This window comes from Chlorocebus sabaeus, chromosome 12 (genome assembly GCF_047675955.1).
Source record: "Chlorocebus sabaeus isolate Y175 chromosome 12, mChlSab1.0.hap1, whole genome shotgun sequence".
NCBI lineage: Eukaryota > Metazoa > Chordata > Mammalia > Primates > Cercopithecidae > Chlorocebus > Chlorocebus sabaeus.
Window position 1 is genome coordinate 46,712,498 of NC_132915.1, and position 26,800 is coordinate 46,739,297.

Sequence of the window (26,800 nt, forward strand, 5' to 3'; positions counted from 1 at the left end):
TTGAGAATAGATTGTGTTGGATACATACCAAAAAGAACATGACCAAAAAATCAAGCCTTCAGAAATGGTCATCCTACTTTAACTTAGAGCCAAATCGAGGGAACATATTGGGAACAAAAAGGAAAACCTTTTAGGCATATTCAGGTTTTCTCCAATAAAGCCAAAAACTTTTCAATAGCAATAAAAATGTTGAAATATTTACTTCTTGGAATGATTATTAACTAATTCTTTGTGACTATAATTTAATGCACAGTCATTAATCTATTAAGCATATACCTAGTACCTAAACATTTAAGGAGAATAACAAAAATTGTTCTAAACCCATGCAGTATATTTTATAAAGAAAGGAAGGTCAGACTGCAGTTTCATTTTATGCTACTTATAATTGCTATCCAGTCTAGCATAAGGGCATTCCTTCCAGCCCTACTCTTGTTATGTTAATATTTCTGATCTTATATTATTCTCTTATTTAGTGACTTCCTGCTAATAACAAAATAAAGCCCAAATTCCTTTATTCCACTGAAAACTAGCCCCTGCCTACCTCATTAGCCTTATCTTTCATATGTTTAGCATTATTTTTTCCTCCCTGGAACTGAAAAATCAGCAAAATAAAACCCCAAAGTGCTTTAGCGTTTAATACCTCTGGACCAGTGTGCACAGTACTGTATTCCTTTCTTGTCGGTTCCATGTAGAAAACACCTCCTCATTTTTAACAATAGAACTGGGGTGTGACCTCCTTTTTCTGTTCTCTTTTTTTGTACCCTCAACATATATAAATATATGTATAATATATAAAACATATGCATTGTATATGTATATACACACACAAATATATCTATATAAATGATTTATACAATTTTTGGTTGCTTCTGTTACGCTTAAAGTCATGCTTCTTTGTAGTTGTTACCAACATGGCACTGGTGGCTCACACTGTAATCCCAAGATTTTGAGAGGTTGAGGCAGGTAAATTGTTTGAATCCAGGAATTTGAGACCAGCCTGGTCAACCCTGTCTCTACCGAAAAAAAAAAAAAAAAAAAAAGTTGGGTGTGGTGGTACACACCTGTACCCCCAGCTACTTGGGGCGCTGAGGCTGGAGGATCACTTGAGCCCTAGAGGTGGAGGTTACAGTGATCTGAGATCGTGTCACTGCACTCCAGCCTGGGTGATACAGCAGGACCCTGTCTTAAAAAAAAAAATGGGAATTTTCAAATTAAAAAATTATTTTTAAAACAAGCCAAAGGAGTATTAAGAATATAGAGGAAATATTAAAGTAAATTGAAACAAAAGTTAATTGCAAGAAGTAATTTGTAACATGAAATTTTCTTTCTTTTCTTTTTGCGTGGGGGGACAGAGTCTTGCTCTGTCGCCCATGCTGGAGGGCTGTGGGGTGATCTCGGGCCACTGCAAGCTCCGCCTCCCGGGTTCACACCATTCTCCTGCCTCAGCCTCCTGAGTAGCTGGGACTACAGGCGACCGCCACCATGCCTGGCTAATTCTTTTGTATTTTCAGTAGAGACAGGGTTTCACCGTGTTAACCAGGATAGTCTCGATCTCCTGACCTCATGATCCGCCTGCCTTGGCCTCCCAAAGTGCTGGGATTACAGGCGTGAGCCACCGTGCCCAGCCTGTAACATGAAATTTATATGAAATCAGAAACACAATTACAGTGTTAAACTTCACAAAACTAATTCATTTAAATATAAAGATAGAAATTAAAATATAATGAAGCACTCGGAAGTAGAAAATAAACAGTCTAAAATATTTTTAAAGTATGGGCTTAAGGAATAGCATAAAATAAAAAGGGGGTGTTACACATGGCTTTCAAGCTAGCTAGAGGAATTAAAGACAGCATGTTCAAATTCCCCTGATTCATCCAGTGAGCTAATAGGATCGAGTCCAGCAAGTCCCCAGCTTAAAGACATTTTATTTTTAAGGCAAGGAAGCCTATTTATTGGGTATAATTTATAGTAAATAAAATGAAAAAAAAAAAAACCCACAAAACCTACTTATCCCTCTGTTTTCCTACCTCTCGTCCTAGAAAAAGATACTTACATTGTCCTGGTAACTTCCTTTTTAGAATATCTGTGGCTGATAACAAAAATGGACTACTTGTCTTTGAACTTTTACTGATTGAATAGATTCTTCCCAGGCCTCCTGCCCAGGTAAACTCAAAGGAGATGGTCTAGGTCTCCAGAAAGAGGTGCCAAGTATAACAGTCATATCAAATGAATGAAATTCTCTCCTACTCATCAGAAACAGGATTTATTTCTTGCCATTTCATTCATCAGAAATGGGAGTTGAGTTTTCACTGGCTTATGGTTACTTCCAGAGGAGATGGATTCTAATTATAGTTGGCTGATCTGACTTTATCTTGCCTAAGGCAACGATTTTTAATTAACACAAGAACCAAAAACTTTTTCATGGCAGGTCTTGCTGATTATTGCCTATTTATCCTCAATTCACTTATCTGAAACAGTGTTCAGAGTTATTTTTACTCACAATACTTCGGACACCAATTATATAGGTTTTTGCTTCCACCCAACAACCAACTCTTTGCTTCTCCAAACTCCAGTTGGGCAAGTCAGTTCAATTGTAACTACTTAGAATTAGTGCAGACCCTACAGATTAAGGACTCTGTCCCACAAGACTGCCCCCATTTTAGATCCCAATCACAAGTCCCACGTTTCCACCTGTATTTCTGACCAACCGAGTTTAAATTGGGGGTTCCCAGGAGTCCTTCCTCAGATTTGTTAGTTTGCTAGAATGGCTCAGAAAAGTTTTCCATTTACTATTGCTTGTTTATTATAAAGGATACTATTCAGAAACAGCCAAATAGAAGAGTTGCATAGTTCATGGTATGGAGGAAGGAGCAAGAAGCTTCCATGTCCTTTCTGAGCATGCCACCTTCAGCACCTCAATGTGTTTACCAACTTGGAATTTCTCCAAACTCCATAGAGTTTTTTATGGAGCTTCCATTAAGTAGCCATCATTGATTCAATCATTGGCCGTTGGTGATTCAATTCAATCTCCATTTCCTCTTCCTTCTGCAGAGACCTGGTGGTGGGGTTGGATGTTAAAACCATGTAATCACATGGTTGCCTCCTTTTGCAGCCAGTCCTCATCTTGAACCTATCTAGGGGCTCACCGGGAATCATCTTATTAAGCATAAACTCTGATATGGTTGAAAGGAGCTTGTTATGCTTTGCTTGTAATAACAAAGGATGCTCCTATTACTCAAGAAATTCCAAAGGTTTTTGAAACTATGTTTCAGGAATTGGGGACAAAATCCAAATACAGTGGACCCTCTGTATCCATGGGTTCCACATGCCTGGATTCAGCCAACTGCAGATCTAAAATATTTGAAAAAGAATTGCGTCTGTATTGAACATGTATAGACTTATCTTGTTATTCTCTAAACAATATGGTATAACAATATTTATGTAGCATTTACTTTGTATTAGTTATTCTAAGTAATATAGAGATTATTTAAAGTATACAGGACGATGTGCATAGGTTATATGCAAATGCTACATCAGGGACGTGAGCATGGTTGGATTTAGGTATCCCAGGAAGGTCCCTGCAACAGGAACGACTGTATATGTTTCTTATTGTATCACAAGTACCTTCTGAAGTAAAACCTACCCACTATGATTCTCATTTTCTTTTCCTAAAAGTGAAATAAAAATAGCAGTATTCTTTAGGAAATTGCCAATACAATAAGTTGATAACTATTTTCCTTTTTAAATCTCTCAAATTGATATAATCACAAACAGACCTTTAAGAAAGTTTGTGTACGAAGCTTCATATTAAGATCAGGGAAAAAACAATGATAATAGATTTTTAAAATCATTTGTTAAATTAATTAAAAGAAAGAATCTAAAAGAAGAATACAAAGTAAAAGATTGCAGAAAACTTTATATTATTTAAGCCAAGAAGATTAAAAGAAAAAATGTAGAAAATAGAATATAATAAGCTTAAATAACTATGAATAAGCAAAATTAAAAGTTAATGCAAAAAAGAAAAAATGGAGAGAAGGAACTCCTGAGAAAGAATATAAATTATAATGAATGTAAAGCATTTAAAACTAAAGTATTGAAATTAAATCTCCAGTAAAGTGAAGCATATGCTCACATGTCTACCATAGGAAAGAAATAGGAGTGTGTATTTCTAACTAGGTCTTCTTGGTTTATTTTCCAAATCCTGAGATCCTTGAAGAGAAAGAGAATCAAGGGCCAGAAAATTGGATCCTCATTTCTTTCCATGGCATGAGCTTAGCTTCTTGAGCGTTCTGTATAAACCTGTGAAGGGAAGAAACAAACTTCAGCAGATAAGTACAGGTGAACATGGTTAGACAATCCACCAGTGGACCTTGCACACATCCAGGAGCAAATAAGCAGCAGACAGATTCATTTTTAAATCAGTCTTCACCATTTATTTTATTGGAAGTATTTAGCTATTGTTGGCATCCCATGCTGTTTGAATATAGAACTATTATTTTTAAGATTAAATATTTCACTCAGAAGTATATCAGATATTTAAATGACTAGAAAGGATGAATTGTATTTGCATATTATTTCTATAATACTGAAAGATTGTTGTAAATGAATTCAGCATCATGGTGTTAGGGGACTAGAAGAAGAAACTTGGGAACTGATAGATTATTATCAAGGTAAAGGTACTTATTCCCCAGGTGACAAATTCTACCTATCCTAGCTTTTATTATCCTTAGGATAGTGTTCTGTTTATTTCATAAGTACAGAAGTTTTAATTGGGTATGTCATTTTTCAAAGACAAAAGAAATGCCTAATTCACTCTAACAAACTTGTTAGTCACTGTTTATACCAGGAGGATTTCTACTCTACAGAGAATAATATTGTTTTCTTTTTCCTTTGTTGAGAAATCAAAATTTTACACTGACCTACAGCAGCCAAGCATACTTTAAAGCAAAATCATCTCAGGCTAACACAGATATATATCCTTTTAGTTTTATATATTCTTTTTTGTCCCCCTTTTATTCCTTAAGAAATGTTATATTCCAAAAGTAATTCACTAAGAAAATGTTAGTAAAATTTGTCATAGTAATTTATCTGTTAAGAAAAAAGTTATTTATAGGATTTGATATATTTTGGTTTTAGTATTAACTGAAGTTTTATTATTTCATTTTTTCTTTAAGGTTGTTAAGTTACTTGTAGGTTTTGGCTTGGTTGAAAAGGTTTTGGTAGTCAAATGTATAGCTAGTATAGGAATGATTTGTAGCTATAACCTCACCCATATACCTAGCTTTCTATTTGTTATGAAGTCACAGTATTTCTAGAAGAGTTATTTGTATGGTTTACCTTGCCCAGTGCATGATCTTTCACTTGAAAAAAAGGTTGTTGTAGGGGGTGTTACGATTTCAGTCCACCCTAATTCTGTTACTGTTTGCTTTGTTCAGCAATCACTGTGATCCTCCTGGCAGGGAACAAGATCCAGAGAACAAAACTAGTAGTGACTGTGTAGATAAAAAGGCAATGAATTCTGCTTTTAAGGCAAAGGGGGAATAGTCTACAAAAGAATGAAAATAGGAATAAAAGTGTAGCATTGTTAACCTGAAGATCTATTGTACTTTTGAAAAATCTTACACTGCACAAAAAAAAAAAAAAAAAGGTGACACTACAAAGATACTTAATTGTGTGACTAAAAATCTTGAAAAGGGTCATTGTTTAGTTACTGGTCAAATACTTGACAAGAAAATACCCTAGATTATTCACAATTGAAAAACCGTAGAACCCTTTTCCTTAAAATGACAGGACAGTATTTCAGCAGCACACATGGTATCATAATATATTATTTATTCTCTACCAGAACAGCTCTTTAGATCTGGTGAAGATGCTGAGGTCAAGAGGAGTACTCCAGAGAAGAATGGAAAAGAAATGTTGGAGCAGACATTGCAGAAGGTAGTCTAATCTTTAAGATATTGAGCTGAGCAAGTTAAATCTGAATTTTAACATAAAGGATTATATTTTAAAACGAGGGCTTATGAGTGTAAACCTTGTGTGAATCCTTAATTTAAATTCATAATTCAAAATCATTGGCTTGCCAAAATGGGGTAAAAAAAAAATCAATGTTAGTGAAATAAATGTGTAAACACTTGTGCTTCCATTGACGTAGATTAAAATTATTTTCAAAAGGTGAAGTGGAGAAAATGAAAAAAATAGAAATTGTAGAAATGTAGACTATATGTGCTTGTTAGTTATAACTTAGTTTAAGTTTAAAATATATTTTAATAAGACTGTGCTATACTTCCACAAATATAGAGATTTGTAATATTTGAACTAAAACACTGAGCATAGTTATAGCTTTACCTCAGTAAAATGGTTATATGTTTATAGTTTTAATGTTAAACATGAAAATGTACATGGCTCATCTCATTTTAGATAAAAAATTATACCAATATAATTGAGTACAGCTTTTTATGTTTTAGTAAGACCATCCATGTAAACCTTATAGTCATGTTATAACATGTCTATCATTAATAGTAAAATACCGTTTTAAAATATTAACATTTACTTTTATAATTTTATACTTAATTTGTATTTTTATAAGTAAATACATTGTTATCAAGTTCAGTTAAGTGGATCTAATTATTAACACTTTGTTATAAAGAAAATAATCTTTAAATAGTTTGTTCTTGTAAGTGATTGTCATTTGGCTGCATTAGATTGATTTTAGTTTTTTACAAAATCTTAATACTTAGATAACTCTGAAAATGTACAAATGTATAAACAAAAATATTAACATAGTTGCTTATATTTCGTTACATCTCTGAATTGACTTGTAGGAAATCTAGTGAATTACAGCAGATGATGTGATTGTTCATACTTCTAACAACTTGTCAGGTCACAAAGGCTGTCATCTCATTATTACTGAATGACACATATCAAGTTAACATAGTAACACAGAGAACTAGAAATGCTTACATTCATTTGTCTTTAGGTAAAATGATTAATTGAATTAATCTATGCACTACCAGCTAGGATGTCATACAGTTCACACTAGCTTATCATCTATTTTTCAGAATAATATTTTTATTTGCCAGGTTTTATATGATTTTTGTATCTATGGATATGTAATACTATGCTACTTTTTCTTGCCTTAGGGTAGAAACGCTAAAGAAAGCCATTATTTCATTCCATCTGCCGTAAATGAATACTACAATAGTAGATCCAGACATCCATTTTAAGACCTGAACAACCAATATAAATTATTTTCATTAGTATACTATTTTTTATATTTACCTAATATAGTTTTATCAATCATAAGTTAATTTCTCATGTTTGAGTTTCATTATTTTAAAAGGTTATGTATGAAACTCACTCAAAATAAATTTAAAAAACAGTAATAAGGTGAAAACAATATTTGTATACAGTAGAAATGAAACATATGAGCAGATTATTTTAAAAATAATATATTAACATTTCACATTGTTATTGGCAGAATTGTGATCTACCCCCCACATTTATATATATTAAGAGTCCTAAGCTGTATTATCTCAGAATGTTTACATTCATTTGGAGATAGGGTCCTTAAAGAGGTAATTAAGTTAAAATAAGGCTATTAGGGTCAGCCCTAATTCAACATGACTGGTGTCTTTATTTAAAAAAAGGAAATTAGAATACAGACAAATACAGAGGGAAGTCCATGTGAAGACACAGGGAAAAGATAGCCATTTACAAGCCAAGGAGAAAGGCCTCGGAAGAAACCAACCCTGCTGACACCTTGATCTTGGACTTCTAGACTCCAGGAATGTGAGAAAATAAATTTCTGTTGTTTAAGTCACCTACTCTGTTATACTTTGTTATGGCAAACCTAGCAAACTACACTCTTCATAGCTTCATAATGTCAGGTATTTTATTTCAGTTTTGGAAAGAGCCTCTTTTTTTTTTTTTTTTTGGGACAGAGTCTTGCTCTGTCACCCAGGATGGAGTGCAGTGGGCAATGCTGGCTCACTGCAACCTCCGCCTCCCAGGTTCAAGCAATTCTCGTGCCTCAGTCTCCCAAGTGGCTGGGACTACAGGCGTGTGCCACCATGCCTGGCTAATTTTTGTTTTTTTTGTAGAGGTGGGGTTTCACCATGTTGGCCAGGCTGGTCTTGAACTCCTGGGTTCAAGTAATCCGCCTGTCTCAGCCTCCCAAAGTGCTGGGATTACAGGCATGAGCCACCGCACCTGGCCTGAAAAGAGCCATCTATTTGGTATATTATTTTAAATGTTCAATACTATAAGAAAACGTGGGCTTGAGCTGAATTATAATCCACAAATTGAATACTTTTAACAGTTCCCCAGACTTTCATTCTCAAATATGTATTAAAATTTACTTTTCTATTTTTGAAGGATTAAAATCAGTTTAACAATTTTTGAGTATACCTTGAATAACACTTTAATAAGTGCTATGGATTTTCCCTTTTCAAAATGTTTAGAAGTAGTGTCTCTGTTTTGTTATTTGTCCTCCATTTTAAACTTAAATAATTTTGACCAGTTCTCATGATTAAACATACATTCACATTAGGCAGTTAACAGACCTTAAAACCACAGACATCTTCAATTGGTATGTATATAGAGGTGGAAAGTTGTGGCATCTTTCCTCATCTATCATAAGGGCCACATTTGACACTCCTATAATAAAAGACAGTTTAACACGAGAAATACATAACATTTATTTAATCAAAGTTTTTTGTGCCACAGGAGGCTTCAAAAACAAAGACCCAGAGAAAACTGTCTATTTATGCGCTTAGGTTCGATAAAGAAAGGATAGCCATGTAGAAATGTATCTATAGAAAAGGATATGTCTATGGTAATAGGCTAAGGAGGGGCAAACCATGCAAGGCCTATCTGCTCAGATTCTTCTTGCCCTCTGTGTAGACTTCCTTCCTTCCTGGGTATGGGACAGGACCCCTCTGGAATGAAAGTCTTCAAGGGAGAACTGAGAAGGGAGAAAGTTACCTTTCTTGGTTTTGCAGCTTGCTTTTGGGGAGAAGAGTTCTAGTTTGTATGACCTGCCTTAGGGAAGAGGAATTATGGTTGATGTGACTTACTTTATGGGAGAAAATGGGGCGGGTGACAGGAGGGCAGGAGATCTTGCTTCTGAGGCACTTCCAGTGACCTTCAATTCAAGGTACTTGGCAAGCCAAAGTGGCATATTTTGGTGTGTTGTATTCTGAGCCCCAACGTATGTAAAATGTTAATGAGTTGTCCCCAAACTTAAGTGGATTTTAGTCAAAAGAAAAAAAATGCTAATTTCCAGAATTGGAATCTCAAATTTAAGATGTTTATTAGTTATATTTATTTGTAACATATTTTAATTGAATTGAAATATACAGCTGATTTAATGGCTAATTCAGAATATTCATCACAAGTAATTATATTTTAGTTATAGCAGTTTTATTAGGTAGATGTTAAGGTGAATGATAATAGTAATAATGATAATGATAGTAAATTGTTTACTACTTACTGTCTGTCAGGAATTATGGTTTATGATCACATTTAATACTCCCAACAAAACTGTAAGGTATAGGTATTACTATCCTCATTTCACAGATGAGGAAACTAAAGGTAAAATACCTTTAATATTTTACCAACTAAAGCAAGTAGAGTTGGAAGTGAGATATAGACCTGATTCAAAATTCTATTTCCCCTAAAACACACTGCTTCTTATTAATATTTTTGTATCACCAAAGTCACTTTTAAAAAAAAAGTGTGGACCAGTCAAGGCAACACAATGAGACCCCGTCTCTACAAAAAATAAAAAGTTAGCCAGGTGTGATGGTACCTGCCTCTGGTCCCAGCTCCTTTGGAGGCTAGGGTGGGAGGATCACTTGAGCCCAGGAGGTCAAGGCTGAAGTGAACCATGATCGGGCCACTGCACTCCAGCCTGGGCAATAAAATGAGATCTTGACTCAAAGAAAGTGTAATTGTTTACTTGCATCAAATATGTATTTAAAGAATAGAGTATATTTTACTCTATTGCATATTGGAATCTAATATGCAAAAGTATTTTAAAATATATTTATGAAAAGTATACTGATTTGGGCAGTGATTAAAAATCCTTCAATAAAATTTAGAGGTAGAGTGATTTGGAAAAAGTGAAAAGGATTCTGGCATAGATTTTTTTCTTGAACACTGTATTTTTTGTCACAGTAATCAGCTCCCCAGTAAAGTGTTTACATTGAGAAGGAACAATACAATCTCTTTCAAAGAAATATGCAGAAGTCTACAATAGTTTGAGACAAAATTTTTCAGATACCTTTATTCCAGGTCATGAGTAGGTCCTTTAAGGACATATGTCCAATAGTAGGTTAATATATCATACCATAGAATAGAAGTGATTGAAAGTAGGTGAGATTCTTCATACTGTGTTGAGAAATACCCATGCCCCAGGATAGTATAGTCACTTAGTAAATTAATGTTGATTTAAATGAAAGGGGTTGAACGTTAAAAAAAAAAAAGATAATATAGAAGGATATGTAAATCAGACATGACTGAAACTCATGTTTAGGAAACAATTTACATCTTCACTATTATAAGTAAAGTTTCGTAAACTGGAAAGTGTTAAGAATATGTATGTTTTATCTTGTATATTTCTGGAATATTATTATTTTGAATCATTGGTTATTGTCTTAGTCTCTTCAGTCGGCTATAAAAAATACTAAAACCGAGAGGATTATAAACAATAGAAACTTGTTGTCCAAGATCCAACTGTCCAAGATCCAAGATTCAGTGTCTTGTAAGATCTCTCTTTCTGGTTCATAGATGGTGCCTTCTTGCTGTGTCCTCACCTTGAGGTCTCTTTTTTTTTTTTTTTTTTTTGAGACGGAGTCTTTGCTCTGTCGCCCAGGCTGGAGTGCAGTGGCACGAACTCGGCTCACTACAAGCTCCGCCTCCCGGGTTTACGCCATTCTCCTGCCTCAGCCTCCCGAGTAGCTGGGACTACAGGCGCCCACCACCTCGCCCGGCTAGTTTTTTGTATTCTTTAGTAGAGACGGGGTTTCACCGTGTTCGCCAGGATGGTCTCGATCTCCTGACCTTGTGATCCGCCCGTCTCGGCCTCCCAAAGTGCTGGGATTACAGGCGTGAGCCACCGCGCCTGGCCCAGGTCTCTTTTATTAGCACTAATCCCATTCATGAGGGCCCCACCCTCATGATCCAATCACCTTCCAAAGGCTCCACCTCATCATGCCATCACACTAGTGATCAGGTTTCAATATAATGAATTTTGTGAGGGACAAAAGTAGTCAGACCATTGGAGTTGTCAGTGTATCAAACATGTTTCTCTGAAGAATTTTGTTTTAAAAGTAAAAATGAGTTCATATACTTTTTCAGTCATTTAGATTGTTTTGCTTATCTCCAGTTTTTTCTTGAGTCCAAATCTTTGTACATTTTCCATACATATCTGAGTAATTCTTCTTTCTCATATGCCTTGTTGAATAGTGGGAGGGGCACAAAATCCTGAATTTGGATCCCAGTTCAATCCCAGAAAGGTTTACCTCTGTGAAATTTAAGTTTTCAGAACCTCTTTTTCCTGTCTGGAAAGATAATTGTTAGTTCCACATACCTCATGTTTTGAGATGGCCAGAAGCAATCATGTTGATCGTGTTTTTGAAACTATTTCGTAAATAGTAGAATGTACTTTACAAACAATAATGCTTATTATTAATAAGATCTAAATGTAAATCAACTCCTCTATGAAATATTTGAACTTATGAATTGGAATTAATTGCCCAGACTTATGACACTTAGATTATATCCTTTATTAGGTTTATTTATGCAAATGTCTGTCTTTCCAAATGATTTTGAAATTCCTTAAGATTAGGAAGTGTGTGTTATCATTGCTATGTCCTACAACACAAGCATTGTTTATTGAAATAAATGGTAAAATTTTAATTTATATGCAATCTTGAAATCATTGTAATTTAAAATTGCTAGACTTTATTATTTTGGTAAACTGTTCCTTTATCACATAAACTGAGGACCACATGACTACTAAAATTACATTTTTCCAATTTAGGACAAAAGCAGCCTCAGTAGATTACTTTGTATTTCATTCCTTTTTCATGTGATTGTTGAATATTGAAAAAAGTTTATTTATTAATGCAGTTTATGTGTCTACTTTTAGCCTTTTTGTGTATGTTATTTTTCTCTGTAATATTTTTTCCACAATGAATAGAATATATAGCCAAGGCACTTATGATCTCAGAAGACACTGCAGTTTATTAGCATACTTAGTTCTGTCACTGTGTAGAATTTTACCTTCTTTTACCATCTGTCCTTTATTCAACAGATATATTATTGCATTTTTGAATGTATTCATCTATACCGCCTTAGAATTATCTAGAAATTAAGTACTTTAGATTTGTTTTGTCCATGTGCTAGATGTAATTTTTATTTCATAAGTTAGAAATGATAATAAAGTATAGTAGATTATGGTTTTGGATTCTTGAAAGAATAAACTCTTCTCTTTAGGTCATTGAGTTGGAAAATCGGCTGAAATCTTTTGAGAAAAGGTCGAGAAAATTAAAAGAAGGGAATAAAAAATTAATGAAAGAAAATGATTTTCTGAAATCCCTCTTAAAACAGCAACAAGAAGATACTGAGACCAGAGAAAAAGAGCTAGAACAGATAATAAAGGGGAATAAAGATGTAGAAAAAGAAAATACTGAACTTCAAGTAAAAATCAGTGAGCTGGAGAGAGAAGTCACTTTCCTGAAGAGACAAGTGGCAGAAGCTAATGCATTGAGAAATGAAAATGAAGAGCTGATCAACCCAATGGAGAAATCACACCAGTCAGCAGACAAAGCTAAATCCGAGACAGCTACCACGAACGTGAGATCTGGACGATATGATTGTAAGACAACTATGACCAAGGTTAAATTTAAAGCTGCCAAGAAAAATTGCTCTGTGGGTCGTCACCACACTGTTCTCAATCACTCCATCAAGGTTATGAGCAATGTGTTTGAGAACCTCAGCAAGGACGGCTGGGAGGATGTGAGTGAAAGCAGGTAAGGCTCTCATTAACTTAGCTCTGTGGTGGGGACACTGTGCATATGTAAAGCACTAGCAAATGGAGATTGAATTTCAACTACTGTCGATTTGGTATTCAGAAAAAATACTGTCAGATCCTTTGAAATATCTTGGGAGGTCTTGTTCTGAGCTTATTGACTGAAATTTGCATGCAAAATTAGCCACAACTGCATGAGTATTTGAATAGGTGCCAGGAAACCCAAAAGAAGGCAATGCTTGATTTCTTCCAGTGATGCTATTTTCATGCAGTCATGAGGCTTGAAATTGACAGTTTGGCAGGTTGATTTAATTTGCTGGCCCTTTGCATATTCACCACTGACAGCTAAGGATTCCCAGGCAAGCCTACTAAGTCGGTTTAGTTATCTTGTGACATGCCAACCTGGGAGGAGAAACAATTTTCCCCCTTAATTTAGTTAGATAAATTTTGAATGACCCATTTCAGCTTGTTACCAGATGTCTACAAGCTGTTTAACATCCTTTAAATTAAGAACCATCTTCACTAATTATTTTATGTATGTATTATGCAAAGTCATTGTACTAACTTTAATTGAAAGGTGGTTAAAAATTAGTTCTTTAAAGTTATAGCTCTACAGATTCCTAGTCTTAAGATATGTACCCCTAGTGAACAGCAACAGGAGGAAACTAAAAATCTATAATGCTTCTTTCTCTTACCCCTGGCTGTACATTCATATATGCACTTGAAACACATCAGTAAAACTGTCAGAGGCGTGTGAACCAGAGCAACTCCATCTTAAATAGGAGCTGGGTAAAATGAGGCTGAAACCTACTGGGCTGCATTTCCAGATGGTTAAGGCATTCTAAGTCACAGGATGACATAGGTCAGTACAAAACACAGGTCTTAAAGACCTTGCTGATAAAACAGGTTGTGGTAGAGGAGTCGGCCAAAACCCACCAAAACCAAGGCGGCCACAAGAGGGATCTCTGGTTGTCTTCACTACTACACTTGCACCAGTGCCATGACAGTTTACAAATACCATGGCGACATCAGCAAGTTACCCTATATGGTCTAAAAAGGGGAAGCATGAATAATACACCCCTAGTTTAGCATATCATCAAGAAATAACCATAAAAATGGGCAACCAGCACCCCTCGGGGCTACTCTGTCTATGGAGTAGCCATTCTTTTATGGCTTACTTATAAACTGAGGACCACATGACTACTAAAATTATATTTTTCTAATTTAGGAAAAATTAGAAATTTACTTTCTTAAAAAACTTGCTTACACTTTGCGCTGTGGATTTGCCCTGAATTCTTTCTTGTGCGAGATCCAAGAACCCTCTCTTGGAGTCTGGATCAGGACCCCTTTCTTGTAACAAAACCACAAAGACGAATGATAGAACACCTCTTTTTTACATATAGACAGTAGGGAAGTTCAGTATTGCCATAATTGCTAACAAATTGCCCAATTTGTCATAATTTTAAAAATTCTGCCGTGTTTTATAATGACATATGTCCTTTGATTTTCCCTAGTTTTTTATTTTGTTTTGCTTTTAAATCTTTTCCTAATCACAGACATAGAACTGAAAATTACCTTAAAATGTGGTCCCTAAACTTGCTTGCATATTAGAAGCACCTGGTGGTCTTATAAAAATTCCAAAGGTTAGGTCACACCCCAGATGAATTAAATTACAACCTTTGGAGTGGGATACAGGCCTAAGTATTTTTTCAAGTTTCCCTGTTGAATCCAATGTGCAGACAAGTTTGAAAAACACTGTTTTTAAACATCATGTACTCAAGCCCCTTGTCCTCAGGCAGTTAAAGAAACTCAGAAAACATATTTATGAAGGAAAGGCCAAAGGACCAAATCTGCGTTCCCATTTCGGTGTTACCCAGGTTCTTCTTTCCTTCTCTCAGCGGCAATTAGAGGTAAAAAGTTACTTCACACCCACTAAGCATTGTCTATATCTTCAAGGAAAGTCTAGTGCTAGCTACTAATTCTGTCTTAACCACTTGGTGCTACCACACTATTCATAATAAAGTGGTGCCATTTACTTATGTGCAAATATGTATGTATGAATAAATAAGCAATAGGTAATTTACTAATACACACTTTTAATTTTATCATATTAGTATTACCAGAAAGAGGTCCCAATTCAGATCCCAAGAGAGGGTTCTTGGATCTCACACAAGAAAGAATTTGAAGCAAGTCCATAGAGTAGAGTGAAAGCAAATTTATTAAGAAAGTAAAGAAGTAAAAGAATGGCTACTCCATAGGCAGAGCAGTCCCCAAGGGCTGCCAGTTGCCCATTTTTATGGTTATTTCTTGACTATATGCTAAACAAGGAGTGGATTATTCATGCCTCCCCTTTTTAGACCACATAGAGTAACTTAACTGACGTTGCCATGGCATAGGTAAATTGTCATGGCACTGGTGGGAGTATAGCAGCGAGGATGACCAGAGGTCACTCTGATCACTGTCTTGGTTTTGGTGGGTTTGGCCAACTTCTTTACTGAAGGCTGTTTCATCAGCAAGGTCTTTATCACCTGTATCTTGTGCTGACCTCCTATCTCATCCTGTGACTTAGATTGCCTAATCTACTGGGAATGCCTCCCGGCAGAACTGAGCCTTAGTTTACCCAGCCCCTATTCAAAATGGAGTTGCTCTGTTTCAAACACCTCTGACATTAGTGCATGTGCACAAGGTCACATATTTTGAGAGACATATCATACAATATCTCTTAAAATATAGGATTGTCATTTATGTTACTTAGCAGTAAAACTCAATTTTATACTGTGATTGGTGTTACATTTCCTGCCTGACAGAATGCCTTCAAGAGTCACTTAGCTGCAAATAATTCTCAAACGGCTAGAAATTCTTGCAGTAGAGCTTTAGGGACTTCAGAAGATTCTTTCTTTTAGATTTTTAGAGACAAAAATATAAGAGTTACTTGGATATTGAAAAAAATAGAACTTAATATGTATATATATAATTTAGTATATATAAAATACTATATTGTATGATTATCACCTTATCAGTATTTATTTTCCATAGTTGAATAGTATTGACAAGAGCATGCCTTTTCAGTGATGGATTTTATCAGGGGGAGTTGTTTGTATCTTCAAGAAGAAAAACAGAATTTCAGCATTCCAAGCAAATTAAAGAGAAGTGAAGTTTGGAGTGTTATTGAATAAAAGGGGCTTGTTGCCTTATGCTAGAAGTCAATACTATGACATTGGGTTTTTGAGAAAAGAAAAGCTTTATATTGCAAGTTGACTCACAAGGAGACAGGAGTGTCAAGCTAAAATCTGTCTTCCAGGCTGGCTTCAAAGCAGTATTTTTAGAAAGTGATGGGGGAGGGGGAATTCTGAGATTAATAGGTGATTGGTGAAAGGAAAGGGGAGATCTGCAAAGTCCTTGAGCAGTTATCTCTTCATGCTAACATAAGTTGCATGTGCAATTCTGGGATCGTATGAAACATGCAGTGGAATTTCAGACTGTGACATCAGCAAGCTCGTTCTGTGCAGACTCCAGTCAGCCACATTGGTTCCAACTGATTTCAGCTAGTTCTTTTATCTCATAAGCAGAGGGAGTTTCATTAAGTTGTTTCTTTTTTAATCTGCCATCCTGCAAACTCAAGAATTTCTGTTTATCCTTGGTTTCTTTAACTCTTTGAGGCATGGTTTCAGAAGCAGAGAAATAAGAATGTGTTGAGTAGATTATAAAGGGTTGCAAAATGTGCCATGCCAAAATAAGCAATTTGGGCATAAGGATTATTTCAAACTGAAGCCAGTTTGGAAAAAGCAGTTACAAGAAAAGCTCTCTTATCTCCCGCTAAAAGCAGTACATACATTTACAAAGGTATTCATTCTCCCCTCTCTGCCAAAAAGGGATAAAAGCTAATCACTGGATACAACTTGAGTCCCTAATGAGCCTGGAGATAGCTCCAGAGGAAGCTACGTAACACGTTTTACCAACTAGCCTTCATCTACCATTAGTTTTCCACATATTTGCCTTCCTACAATTTGCTGCCCCTTGGGACGCAAGTCCTTTCCTTTCCGTTATCACTTATTTAAATAGCTGTTGTTCTTTGCTGAAGATGCTATATAAACTGGAGTTCTAAGCCACCTCTTTGAGCTACTCGCTTCCAGGTGGTCCCATGTATTTATTATATGTGTGATATACATGTTAATTAACTTGTTTTTCCCTTGTTAATCTGTCTTTTGTTACAGGGGTCTCAAACGAGAACTTAGGTAGAAGGAAAATCATTTTTTTCCATCCCTACAGTTATACTTTCTACTTCTATTTTCTCTTATCATTAAGTTATTTCTTTAATTGCCTGGTCACATTTCCCAAACACAACATAAACTTCCTTGATTCTGTGTGTTTAGCCTATCTGACTTCAGTCTCTCCCTACTAGTGCATTTTATTCTCATTCAAAATTATTTTACAAGAAACTGATGCTCTTTGACTTTTCTTTTTGCTTCAGGAATATGACATTTTGATCCTTAAAGTTTTCAACCTTAGTCCTAAAGCCCTTTCCATCTTCTCCCATTTTATAAAGCAGTATATTCACTCACATTACCACCTTTTGTAAAAATATGATAACAACTGATGGTGTTCAGGACATACTCCTCCCAAAATATAGTTGAAGGAATTTGAAAAATGGCAGGTGCGAGAATGACTCTGTGACCTTCTCCCCTAAAACAGATGATAAGATCCTCATATGAGAGGTGGCTTCCTTATACCAGAGGAAAGGAACGTCCTTATCTCAAAAGACAGAGGAACACCAAGATGAATCTGAATGAACAGCTATGCTAAGTGTCCCCCAGTTTACTATGCTTAGCTCATACTCTTTTGTCTTACCACATTTTCCCGTGACTTTCTGTTTTTCATCAAACCTTACATGTAACCATTTTTTTGGGTCCTCATTTCCTTCTGAAGGCTCCCTTGTCGTGTAAAACTTACATTAAATAAATTTGCTTGCTTTTCTTTTGCTAATCTGCATTTTTTACAGTGTCTCAGCCAAGAACATAAGTTGGATAAAAGAAACATATTTTTTCTCCCCAACACAACCCTACCTTTATTTATTTATTTATTTAGAGGTGGAGTCTTGCCCCATCACCCAGGCTGGAGTGCAATGGCTCAGTCTCAGCTCACTGCAATCTCCACCTCCCGGGTTCAAGCAATTCTCCTGCTCAGCCTCCCGAGTAGCTGGTATTACAGGTGCGCACCACAATGCCTGGCTAATTTTTTGTATCTTCAGTAGAGATGAGGTTTCACCATGTTGGCCAGGCTGGTCTTGAACTCCTGACCTCGTGATCTGCCTGCCTTGGCCCCCCAAAATGTTGGGATTACAGGTGTGAGCCACTGTGCCCAGCCAACTCTACCATTATTTAGAGTATATCCTAGGGATTAGGAACATGGAATCTGTTACCAAACTGCTTTTGTTCAAATCCTCTCATCCTCTAGCTGTGTGACCATAGGCATGCTATTTTACCTGTCTATGCCTCAATTCATTATCCGTAAAATAGGCATAATGATAGGATCATATTCATAGATACGTTGTGAGAAAGAAATAGGATAGAACATTAAAATAGCACGTAAAACATGTTCAGTACTATATGTTTATTATTATTACAAGGAATCATTTTCTTTGGCTATCTGAAACACCCTTTACCCCATCCTCAGGATATTTGTATGTATATGCGAAATGTTTATGTTAATTCATTCATTTCCAATTGTGGTCAAGAATATGAAAAATTCTGCAATCAAACAGTATAGTCTCACATTGAACAAAGAATTATTTTTCAAATTGTGAATACAGATCTTTTTTAGGCCTGAATTTTGTTGCTGTTTATAGATTCTACACGCAAAGGTTCCATGAACATCTCTTCATAAACTTGTTTCAGCTAAAATTATTTGTCTTTCAAGCTGATTTTAATTCTACCCAGATTTTTTTCCATAGAGTTAGTAGAACTATTAGTTTTATGATTGCAAAGATTTTTAATCTTGGACATTTTTATACTGCTATTTTTTAATGACCTGTACATTCATTTGATCCTCATTGAAGTCCTGATTCTGCTGTGTTCTCCACTACATTGATCAAAAATAGGTTTGTCTATACTTTCTCAAAATAGCTTTAGGTTTGCTTTAGGTTCGTAGCATTTGATTCCTAGGTTACTGTAGATCTAGATTCCATAGAACTTTGCATATTGTTAGTCTCTTGACACCGTATCTTAGGATAAAGTAGTGGAGTTCCTTTCATGTTGTTAAGTTTTTGATGGAGGACTAGACTATATACATAGCAGACTGTGAAGAATAAGTGAACAAATACATTTCTTGAATCATTAAACAATATTCATTGACTACCTAATATAGTATGGTATATTAAAGCAAAATCCATATAGAGTTTTTTTTTTTTTAATGACATGGAGTCATGCTCTGTTTCCCAGGCTAGAGTGCTGTGGCACAATCATGGCTCACTGCATCCTCGACTTCCTGGGCTCAAGCTACCTTCTACCTCAGTCTCCTTAGGAGCTGAGACTACAGGCATGTGCTACCATGCCTGGCTAATTTTTCAAATTTTTTGTAGAAATGAGGTCTTGCTACATTGCCCAGGCTAGTTTTGAACTTCTGGTCTCAAGTGATCCTCCTGCCTTGACCTTAGAAAGTATTTGGATTACAGGTGCAAGCCACCGTGCTTGGCCTAGATTCGAGGTTTAATGAAACAATGAAAATTTTTAAAGTATTACAAGAAATTACGAGATTACTTTGTTTATAACTTTGGAGCATCTCTAGGAAGTATACTTAAGCAAGAGATGAAAATACAGAGCCAGATATGAAAAAACGTTAATAGAACTTTAAACATCTGTATAATAACAGATATATAAAAAGAGTTAAAAGTCAAATGACTAACCAGGAAAAGGTATTTACAACACATAAAGAAGGTAAAGGACTAATATCCAGAAGATTTTAAGATCACTTACAAATTGTCATATAAAAAGACACATCAATAGAAAATGGGCAGTGCTATGGACAGGAAATATTAATGGTTTGAGGAGATGACTCAGTGAACCAAAGATTATGAATATGTTTGTAGCAGACAGACATGGTATATGGAATCCCTGACAAGCATGACAAGAACCACATGTAGACACCTAAGGCTATGTGATTTCTGTTGACAGCTGTTTTCTATTTAAAAAGCTAGTACTACTGGGAAGAGGCTGCAGCAGTGGTGGATATTTTATTTCCACAAATCCCCCATCAAAATAAACAAAACAAATAGGAAGACATAGCCAAAATCTCGAGGATAGCATCTATAATAGAATTGATGACAAACCCAAAATATGAACAGGTCGGGACAGCCATCAGCAGCTGTATGACTTGCATCGTATCAAGAAAGAGAAAAATTGGTGTCCTGAGAAAAGAAAAATGTAGTTCTTCTATGATCTGTATATACCAAAAGACCAGAACTTCCCTGATGAACTAAGTCCCACCTGGAGGGGATGACACTGTGAAAATAAACTGAGTTATAGGGACAGTAGACCCCTCTGTTGGTTAATTTTATGTGTCAACTTGTTATGTGTTTTTGGATGAGGTTAACATTTAAATCAGTGAGCTTCGGATAAAGCACATTGTCCTCCAGAATGGAGATGAACCTCATTTAGTCTATTGAAGGCCTGAATATAATACAAAGAATGGCCTCTGTGAGCAAGAGGGAATTCTCCAGAAAACTGCCTTCAGATTTAACCTGCACCATCAGTTCTCCTGGGTCTCTAGCCTGCCAGACTTCACACTAGAACTAGAAATTTTAGTTTCCTGGCTTTCCACCTGCTGGCATTTGGACTGAAGCTATACCATTAGTTCTCCTGAGTTTCTAGCCTACTGGACCATACTGTAGATTTGGACTTCCTAGCCTCCACAATCACGTGAACCAATTCCTAAAAATACATACATACATGCATACATCCTGTTGGTTCTGTTTCTCCAGAAAAACACTGACTAATCCACCTCTTTACCTCCCACTCCCACTCCAAAAAAAGTAGTGAAGGTTGAGATCAATGTTGAGGGAGTGCATCAAAGGAGGCATTTTTCAGTATATCAAAAACTTGGAAAGAAAAGTTGGAAGATTGGTGGCAGGGAGGTCTGTGGGGAGGTTAGCAGAAGATTGGTGGCACGGAGGTCAAGGGGGAGGTCGGTGGATGGACCTTTTGGAAGAGATACACCCAAAGCCCATTCTGTGAACAAAATGACCCATGGTATGGATCTTGCCTATTTCACAGCTATCTGAGGGCTTGCTTAATGGGCTCATGAACAAAGTGGCTATGGCAACAGGTATAGCTTCTATACCGCACAGGTGTCCTGCCACTAATCTTCCAATTTTTCCTTCCAAGCTTTTGAACAAAATTGACTTTCCTTCACCAGAACTTATCTGGCAACTGGGATAATGGCACTGTTGAATATTCAGCCTGTTGATAGAAGAGGCCAGTTCAAAATCCCAAACAAAGCTTCATTCTCCTGAGGAAACCAACTAGTCTCTTAGTGTCAGGTTGATTACAGTAGGCCTCTTCCATCATGGAGGAGGCATCAATTTCTTTTTTACAATAGTTCAAATATTTTAGGTATGGATTTGTCTATTGTATTTGTACCAATATCACCATTCTTAGATTTACAAAATGACTTATATATCCCTATGATATTGCAGAAAATTGCCTCCTTGGATGCACTTGCTCAACCTTGATCTCAACCTTGTGGGTAGGACTGAGAGGTAGGGAGGTGGCCTCGTCATGGTTTTCCGAGAGAAACAGACTGAAAGACACATTTTCTTTTCAGTTTAAGACAGAGTCTCGCTCTGTTGCCCAGACTGGAGTGCAGTGGTGTGATCTTAGCTCACTGCAACCTCTGCTTCCCGGGTTCAAGTGATTCTCGTGCTTCAGCCTCCTAAGTTGCTGGGACTAGAGGTGTATGCCACCACACCTGGCTGATTTTTGTATTTTTAATAGAGATGGGGTTTCACTATTTTGGCCAGACTGGTCATAAACTCCTGACCTCAGGTGATTCACCCGCCTTGGCCTCGCAAAGTGCTGGAATTACAGGTATGAGCCACCAAGCCCAGCTAAAAGACACATTTTGTGGCAAGGGATGTATGACAATGCTCTGTGTCTTCAAATTCACTGGTATTACCATGTTTTTCATTATTCAAAGGCAACTGGCTGTATAGGACAGTGGATGATCAGTAGGCTCCATTATGGCACCAGCTAGTAGACAATATTGAAGTTAGAATATATGCCTTAAACTGACAGTTTATTATTTTATCTCCAAGAGTGCATAGTTCCAGGAATAAAGTATTTATGTTGGATTGGCCTCTGTAATTATTTAACCAAATAACCCACTGGAGGAATTTTTGCTTCTCATCAGTATGACCTTCGGCTAGGGGATTTGAGAGTCCTGATGCCCAAGATAGGAAAGTTCTCTGAGGGAACACAATTATGGTCTATAGAGGTAGAAGCTGAGATTGTACCCTGGCCATTTTGGATTCCCCATACTGAAATAAAAACTGTCAAAAGGAGCTACGGTATTAGCCAGAGCAATTATCCCAATTATTGAGGTAAAATTAGGAGGACTATGTTTGGAAACCAGAGAATTCATTATATACCTGTTAGTTCCCCTTTACCTAGTAGTTCTCCATATTTGCTGTCCTTGACAGTGAAAATTTAAAAAGTTGTATACAATCCTTGTTTCAAATTCCATTCATCCCTTCATCATCCCTCTGAAACAAATTTTTTTTTTTTTTTGGAGACAGTCTTGCTCTGTCTCCCAGGCTGGAGTACAGTGGTGTGACCTTGGCTCACTGCAGCCTCTGCCTCCTGGGCTCAAATGATTCTCCTACCTCAGCCTCCCGAGTAGCTGGGACTACAGGTTTGCGCCACCACCCCCAGCTAATTTTTGTATTTTTAGTAGAAATGGGGTTTAACCATGTTAGCCAGGCTGGTCTCGAACTCCTGACCTCACGCAGTCTGCCCACCTCGGCCTCCCGAAGTGCTGGGATTACAGGCGTGAGCCACTGCGCCCAGCCTAAAACAATTATTTTGAGGGTCACTACCACTTTGCCAAATTCAAAGGTGGATTCTCAGTCCCCACCTTACTTGACTTCTCAGCAGCATTCGACACAGTTGATTTCTACCTCTTGTTATTATAGTTTGCCATACCATACTCTTTATTTTCTTCTTCTTACTGATATTTAACCTCAGTGTCATTTGTTAGTTTTGTGGCATTCCCCCTCATTCCCTCATATTGTCTTCAGTCATTGGACATTTTGTGTTGCTGTAACAACACAAAAAAATGACCACAGACCGGGTAACTTATAATGAAAGGAAATTTATTTCTTACAGTTCCGGAAGCTGAGAAGTCCAAGGTTGAGAGCACCACATTTGGTGAGGGTCTTCTGGCTGTGTTATCATGGCTGAAGGTGGAAGGACAAGGAGCCTGATAGAGCAAGAGGGGACCAAATTTGCTTTTATAACAAGCCTATTCTTATAACAAACTCACTCCCATGATAACATTAAATCATTCATGAGGACTTATGATCTAATCACCTCTTATTAGATTCTACCTCCCAACACTGTTGCGTTGAGGATTATATTTCCAAGATGTAAACTTTGGAGGACACGTTAAAATCTACACTCATTGTTTTGTGATCTCATAGTATTTAACATCATTGTTACCACCTATATTCCAGGCACCCCAAAATGTATGTATCCATTCTAGACCTCACTTCTGAATTTTATCTTATTATTACTATTTTTATTTTTTGAAACGGAGTTTTGCTCTTGTTGCCCTGGCTGGAGTGCAATGTTGCGATCTCAGCTCACTGCAGCCTCTGCCCCCTGGGTTCAAGCGATTCTCCAGAGTAGCTGGGATTACAGGCATGCGCCACCATGCCCAGCTAATTTTGTATTTTTAGTAGAGATGGGATTTCTCCATGTTGGTCAGGCTCTGAATTTTGGACATGTGAAGTTAACTGTCAACTTACCATCATACTTGGATATCAAATAGCCTAATACAAACTCCTGGGCTTTATCCCACCAAGCCTATTTCATCTGCTGTCTTCCTCTTTCTCACTAATGATAATTCTATCTTTACAGTTGCACTGACCAAAAGCTTGATACCATCTTTGATTCCAGTCTTTCTGTCAGTCATTACATCTACTCTATCAGGAAATCTTGGTGGATTTCTTTAGAAAAATATCCGGAAGTTGACCATTTCTTATCAGTTTGGTTGGCATCACTCTTTTATCTATCATCAGTTGCCTGGAATACGAAAAGAACTTTCCTAACAACCCTCTCTGCTTTCAACCTTGTCTTTAGTCCGTATTTACTGTGTTCTACCCACACTGGACTGATTGTTGCTCCCTGAAAGCAGGAACTTCTACCTTAGGGATTTGAGTTTGATGGTGTCTTCTGCCTGGAATGTATTTAGCCACATATCTAAAACAACCGACTCCCTCTCCTCTAAGTTTTTGCTTCAGTATTACTAATGATCAATCTATTTCAGATTTCAGCCTGCTGCCATTTTACCTCCCATAATTTGGATTCCTTCCTCTTGCTCATTTTTTCCCCAGTTGCACTTAATAATTTATAACATACTATATCATATTTCAGATTTATTGTGCTTATTGTTTTCTTCGTGGATAGACTGGAAACTTATTTGTAGAATTTGTTCATCAGTTCCTTCACATGCATAGGGCATAGTAGCCATTCAATAAATGTTTTTTTGAATAATGAATGAATAAAGAATTATAAAGAGAAGGAAGCACTCTGCCCCATCACTAAGAGACACGCCTCCCTGCTGCTGCCCCTGCCTACCCCCCAACAAGGGCTCTCCAATCAAATCTAAATAGTTTCTTTTGAGAGTGTCTTATTATGAAATATACTGCTTTTTATGACACCTTTCATACCATTTTGGGCATTACATATTGAATTTCTGCTAAGTTTTGGCTAAACAAAAAAGAGGAATAGAACACAAAAAGAGGTAGACAATTATAGTAGAACATGTAAGCAAATTATAGTATTCTGATTCAGAAATAATGAATTCTAGGATTTTGAAATAACTTGTAGATTTGATCAATTGCTATTGGTATTTTGAAGGAGAACCCAAGTGGTATGGGAATATGGAAAACAGAAAAGTGTAGTTGTGATATTAAAAACACAAGGATAATTCTACAGTTGATGTTTTTGAAATAAATCCTAAATAAGGTTCTAGGACATTATCAAATAATACTTTATGAATGTTTCTTAAAAGAAATAGTGATTTCTCAAAGCCAGTATGGGTTCTTCAGACTAACCAATAACCTTTTAAAATAGAATTACACTAAATACAGAACATCTAAATTCCATCGAAGCATGTTTATCAAATTGTGATTAACATGATGTTGAAAGGGATGTAAAATATGTTACACAATAGAATCAAGATCCCCAAAGATCTCAATAGACTGGGAATATATTTACACAAATACCTACAGGATAGTTTACTTGGCTGTAAAATACCAGTTGCATGTACCATGGGAGAAATATGTGGCTTTGATAGTTGTCTGGGTGGTTTTGTTAAATTTTATTTGAAATACTTTAGGTGGTTTTGTTAAATCTTAGTTGAGTCTGTAGCATGATGTACATGCTAAAGAAGCTTACACACTTTTAGTCTGCATCTACCAAGAGTGTTACTCAGTATCTCTCATAGTGTCCCAGGAATATGAAACTGAATTCTGGACATGATGCTCCATCATGATGAGCTGAAACACATTCAAGACTGACCAGGGAGGCCGGGCGTGGTGGCTCACGCCTATAATTCCAGCAATTTGGGAGGCTGAGGCAGGTGGATTACCTGAGATCAGGAGTTCGAGACCAGCCTGACCAACACGGTGAAACCCCATCTCTACTAAAAATACAAAAAATTAGCCAGGCATGGTGGTGGGTACCTATAATCCCAGCTACTCAGGAGGCTGAGGCAGGAGAATCGCTTGAACCCTGGAGGCGGAGGTTGCAGTGAGCCAAGATCGTGCCACTGCACTCCAGCCTGGGTACAACAGAGTGAGACTCTATCTCAAAAAAAAAAAAAAAGATTGATCAGGGAGATAAGGCATCTCAAAAATATATATGTTAGGAACATTTGAACAAGCTATTCTTCATGGTATCTCAAGCAGCATATAACAATGTCTAAATAGTTAAAAGCTCATCCATGTGGGAAAGGGACTTACTTATATGTTCCACACAATCTCAACACTTCCCGTCTCCTACCCTTGTTGATTTTTGTTTATTTTTTTCTCTTTAACACATCACTATTAACATACTATGTATTTTACTCCTTATTCTTGTTTCCTGTCCCTCTACCCTTACCAGGATAAAGGTTACATGAGGGAAGGGATTTTTTTTCTACTTTGTTCACTACCACCTTAGCCTTTATGCCAACAAAAGTGCCTGGGCCTGGCTGGGTGCAGTGGCTTATGCCTATAATCCCAGCACTTTGGGAAGCTGAGGTGGGCGGATCACGAGGTCAGGAGATTGAGAGCATCCTGGCTAGCACAGTGAAACCCCGTCTCTACTAAAAAATTAGCCGGGCGTGGTGGCGGGCGCCTGTAATCCCAGCTACTGGGGAGGCTGAGGCTGGAGAATGGCGTGAACCCAGGAGGCGGAGGTTGCAGTGAGCTGAAATCACGCCACTGCACTCCAGCCTGGGTGACACAGCGAGATTCTGTCTTTAAAAAAAAAAAAAAAAAAAGTGCCTGGG

The 26,800-nt window shown here is 36.8% G+C and overlaps 1 protein-coding gene across 6 annotated transcripts in view; it reads left to right on the plus strand.

Annotated features, from left to right (window-relative positions):
• CNTLN (centlein) overlaps nt 1-26,800 on the plus strand; it is a 366,668-nt gene that overhangs the window by 239,796 nt on the left and 100,072 nt on the right. For all 6 annotated transcript variants that reach the window (XM_073021629.1, XM_007969157.3, XM_073021630.1 and 3 more), the window contains 2 exons: nt 5,846-5,937; nt 12,499-13,034. In XM_073021629.1, coding sequence (XP_072877730.1) covers nt 5,846-5,937; nt 12,499-13,034 — 628 coding nt within the window. The remainder of the gene's footprint in view (nt 1-5,845; nt 5,938-12,498; nt 13,035-26,800) is intronic.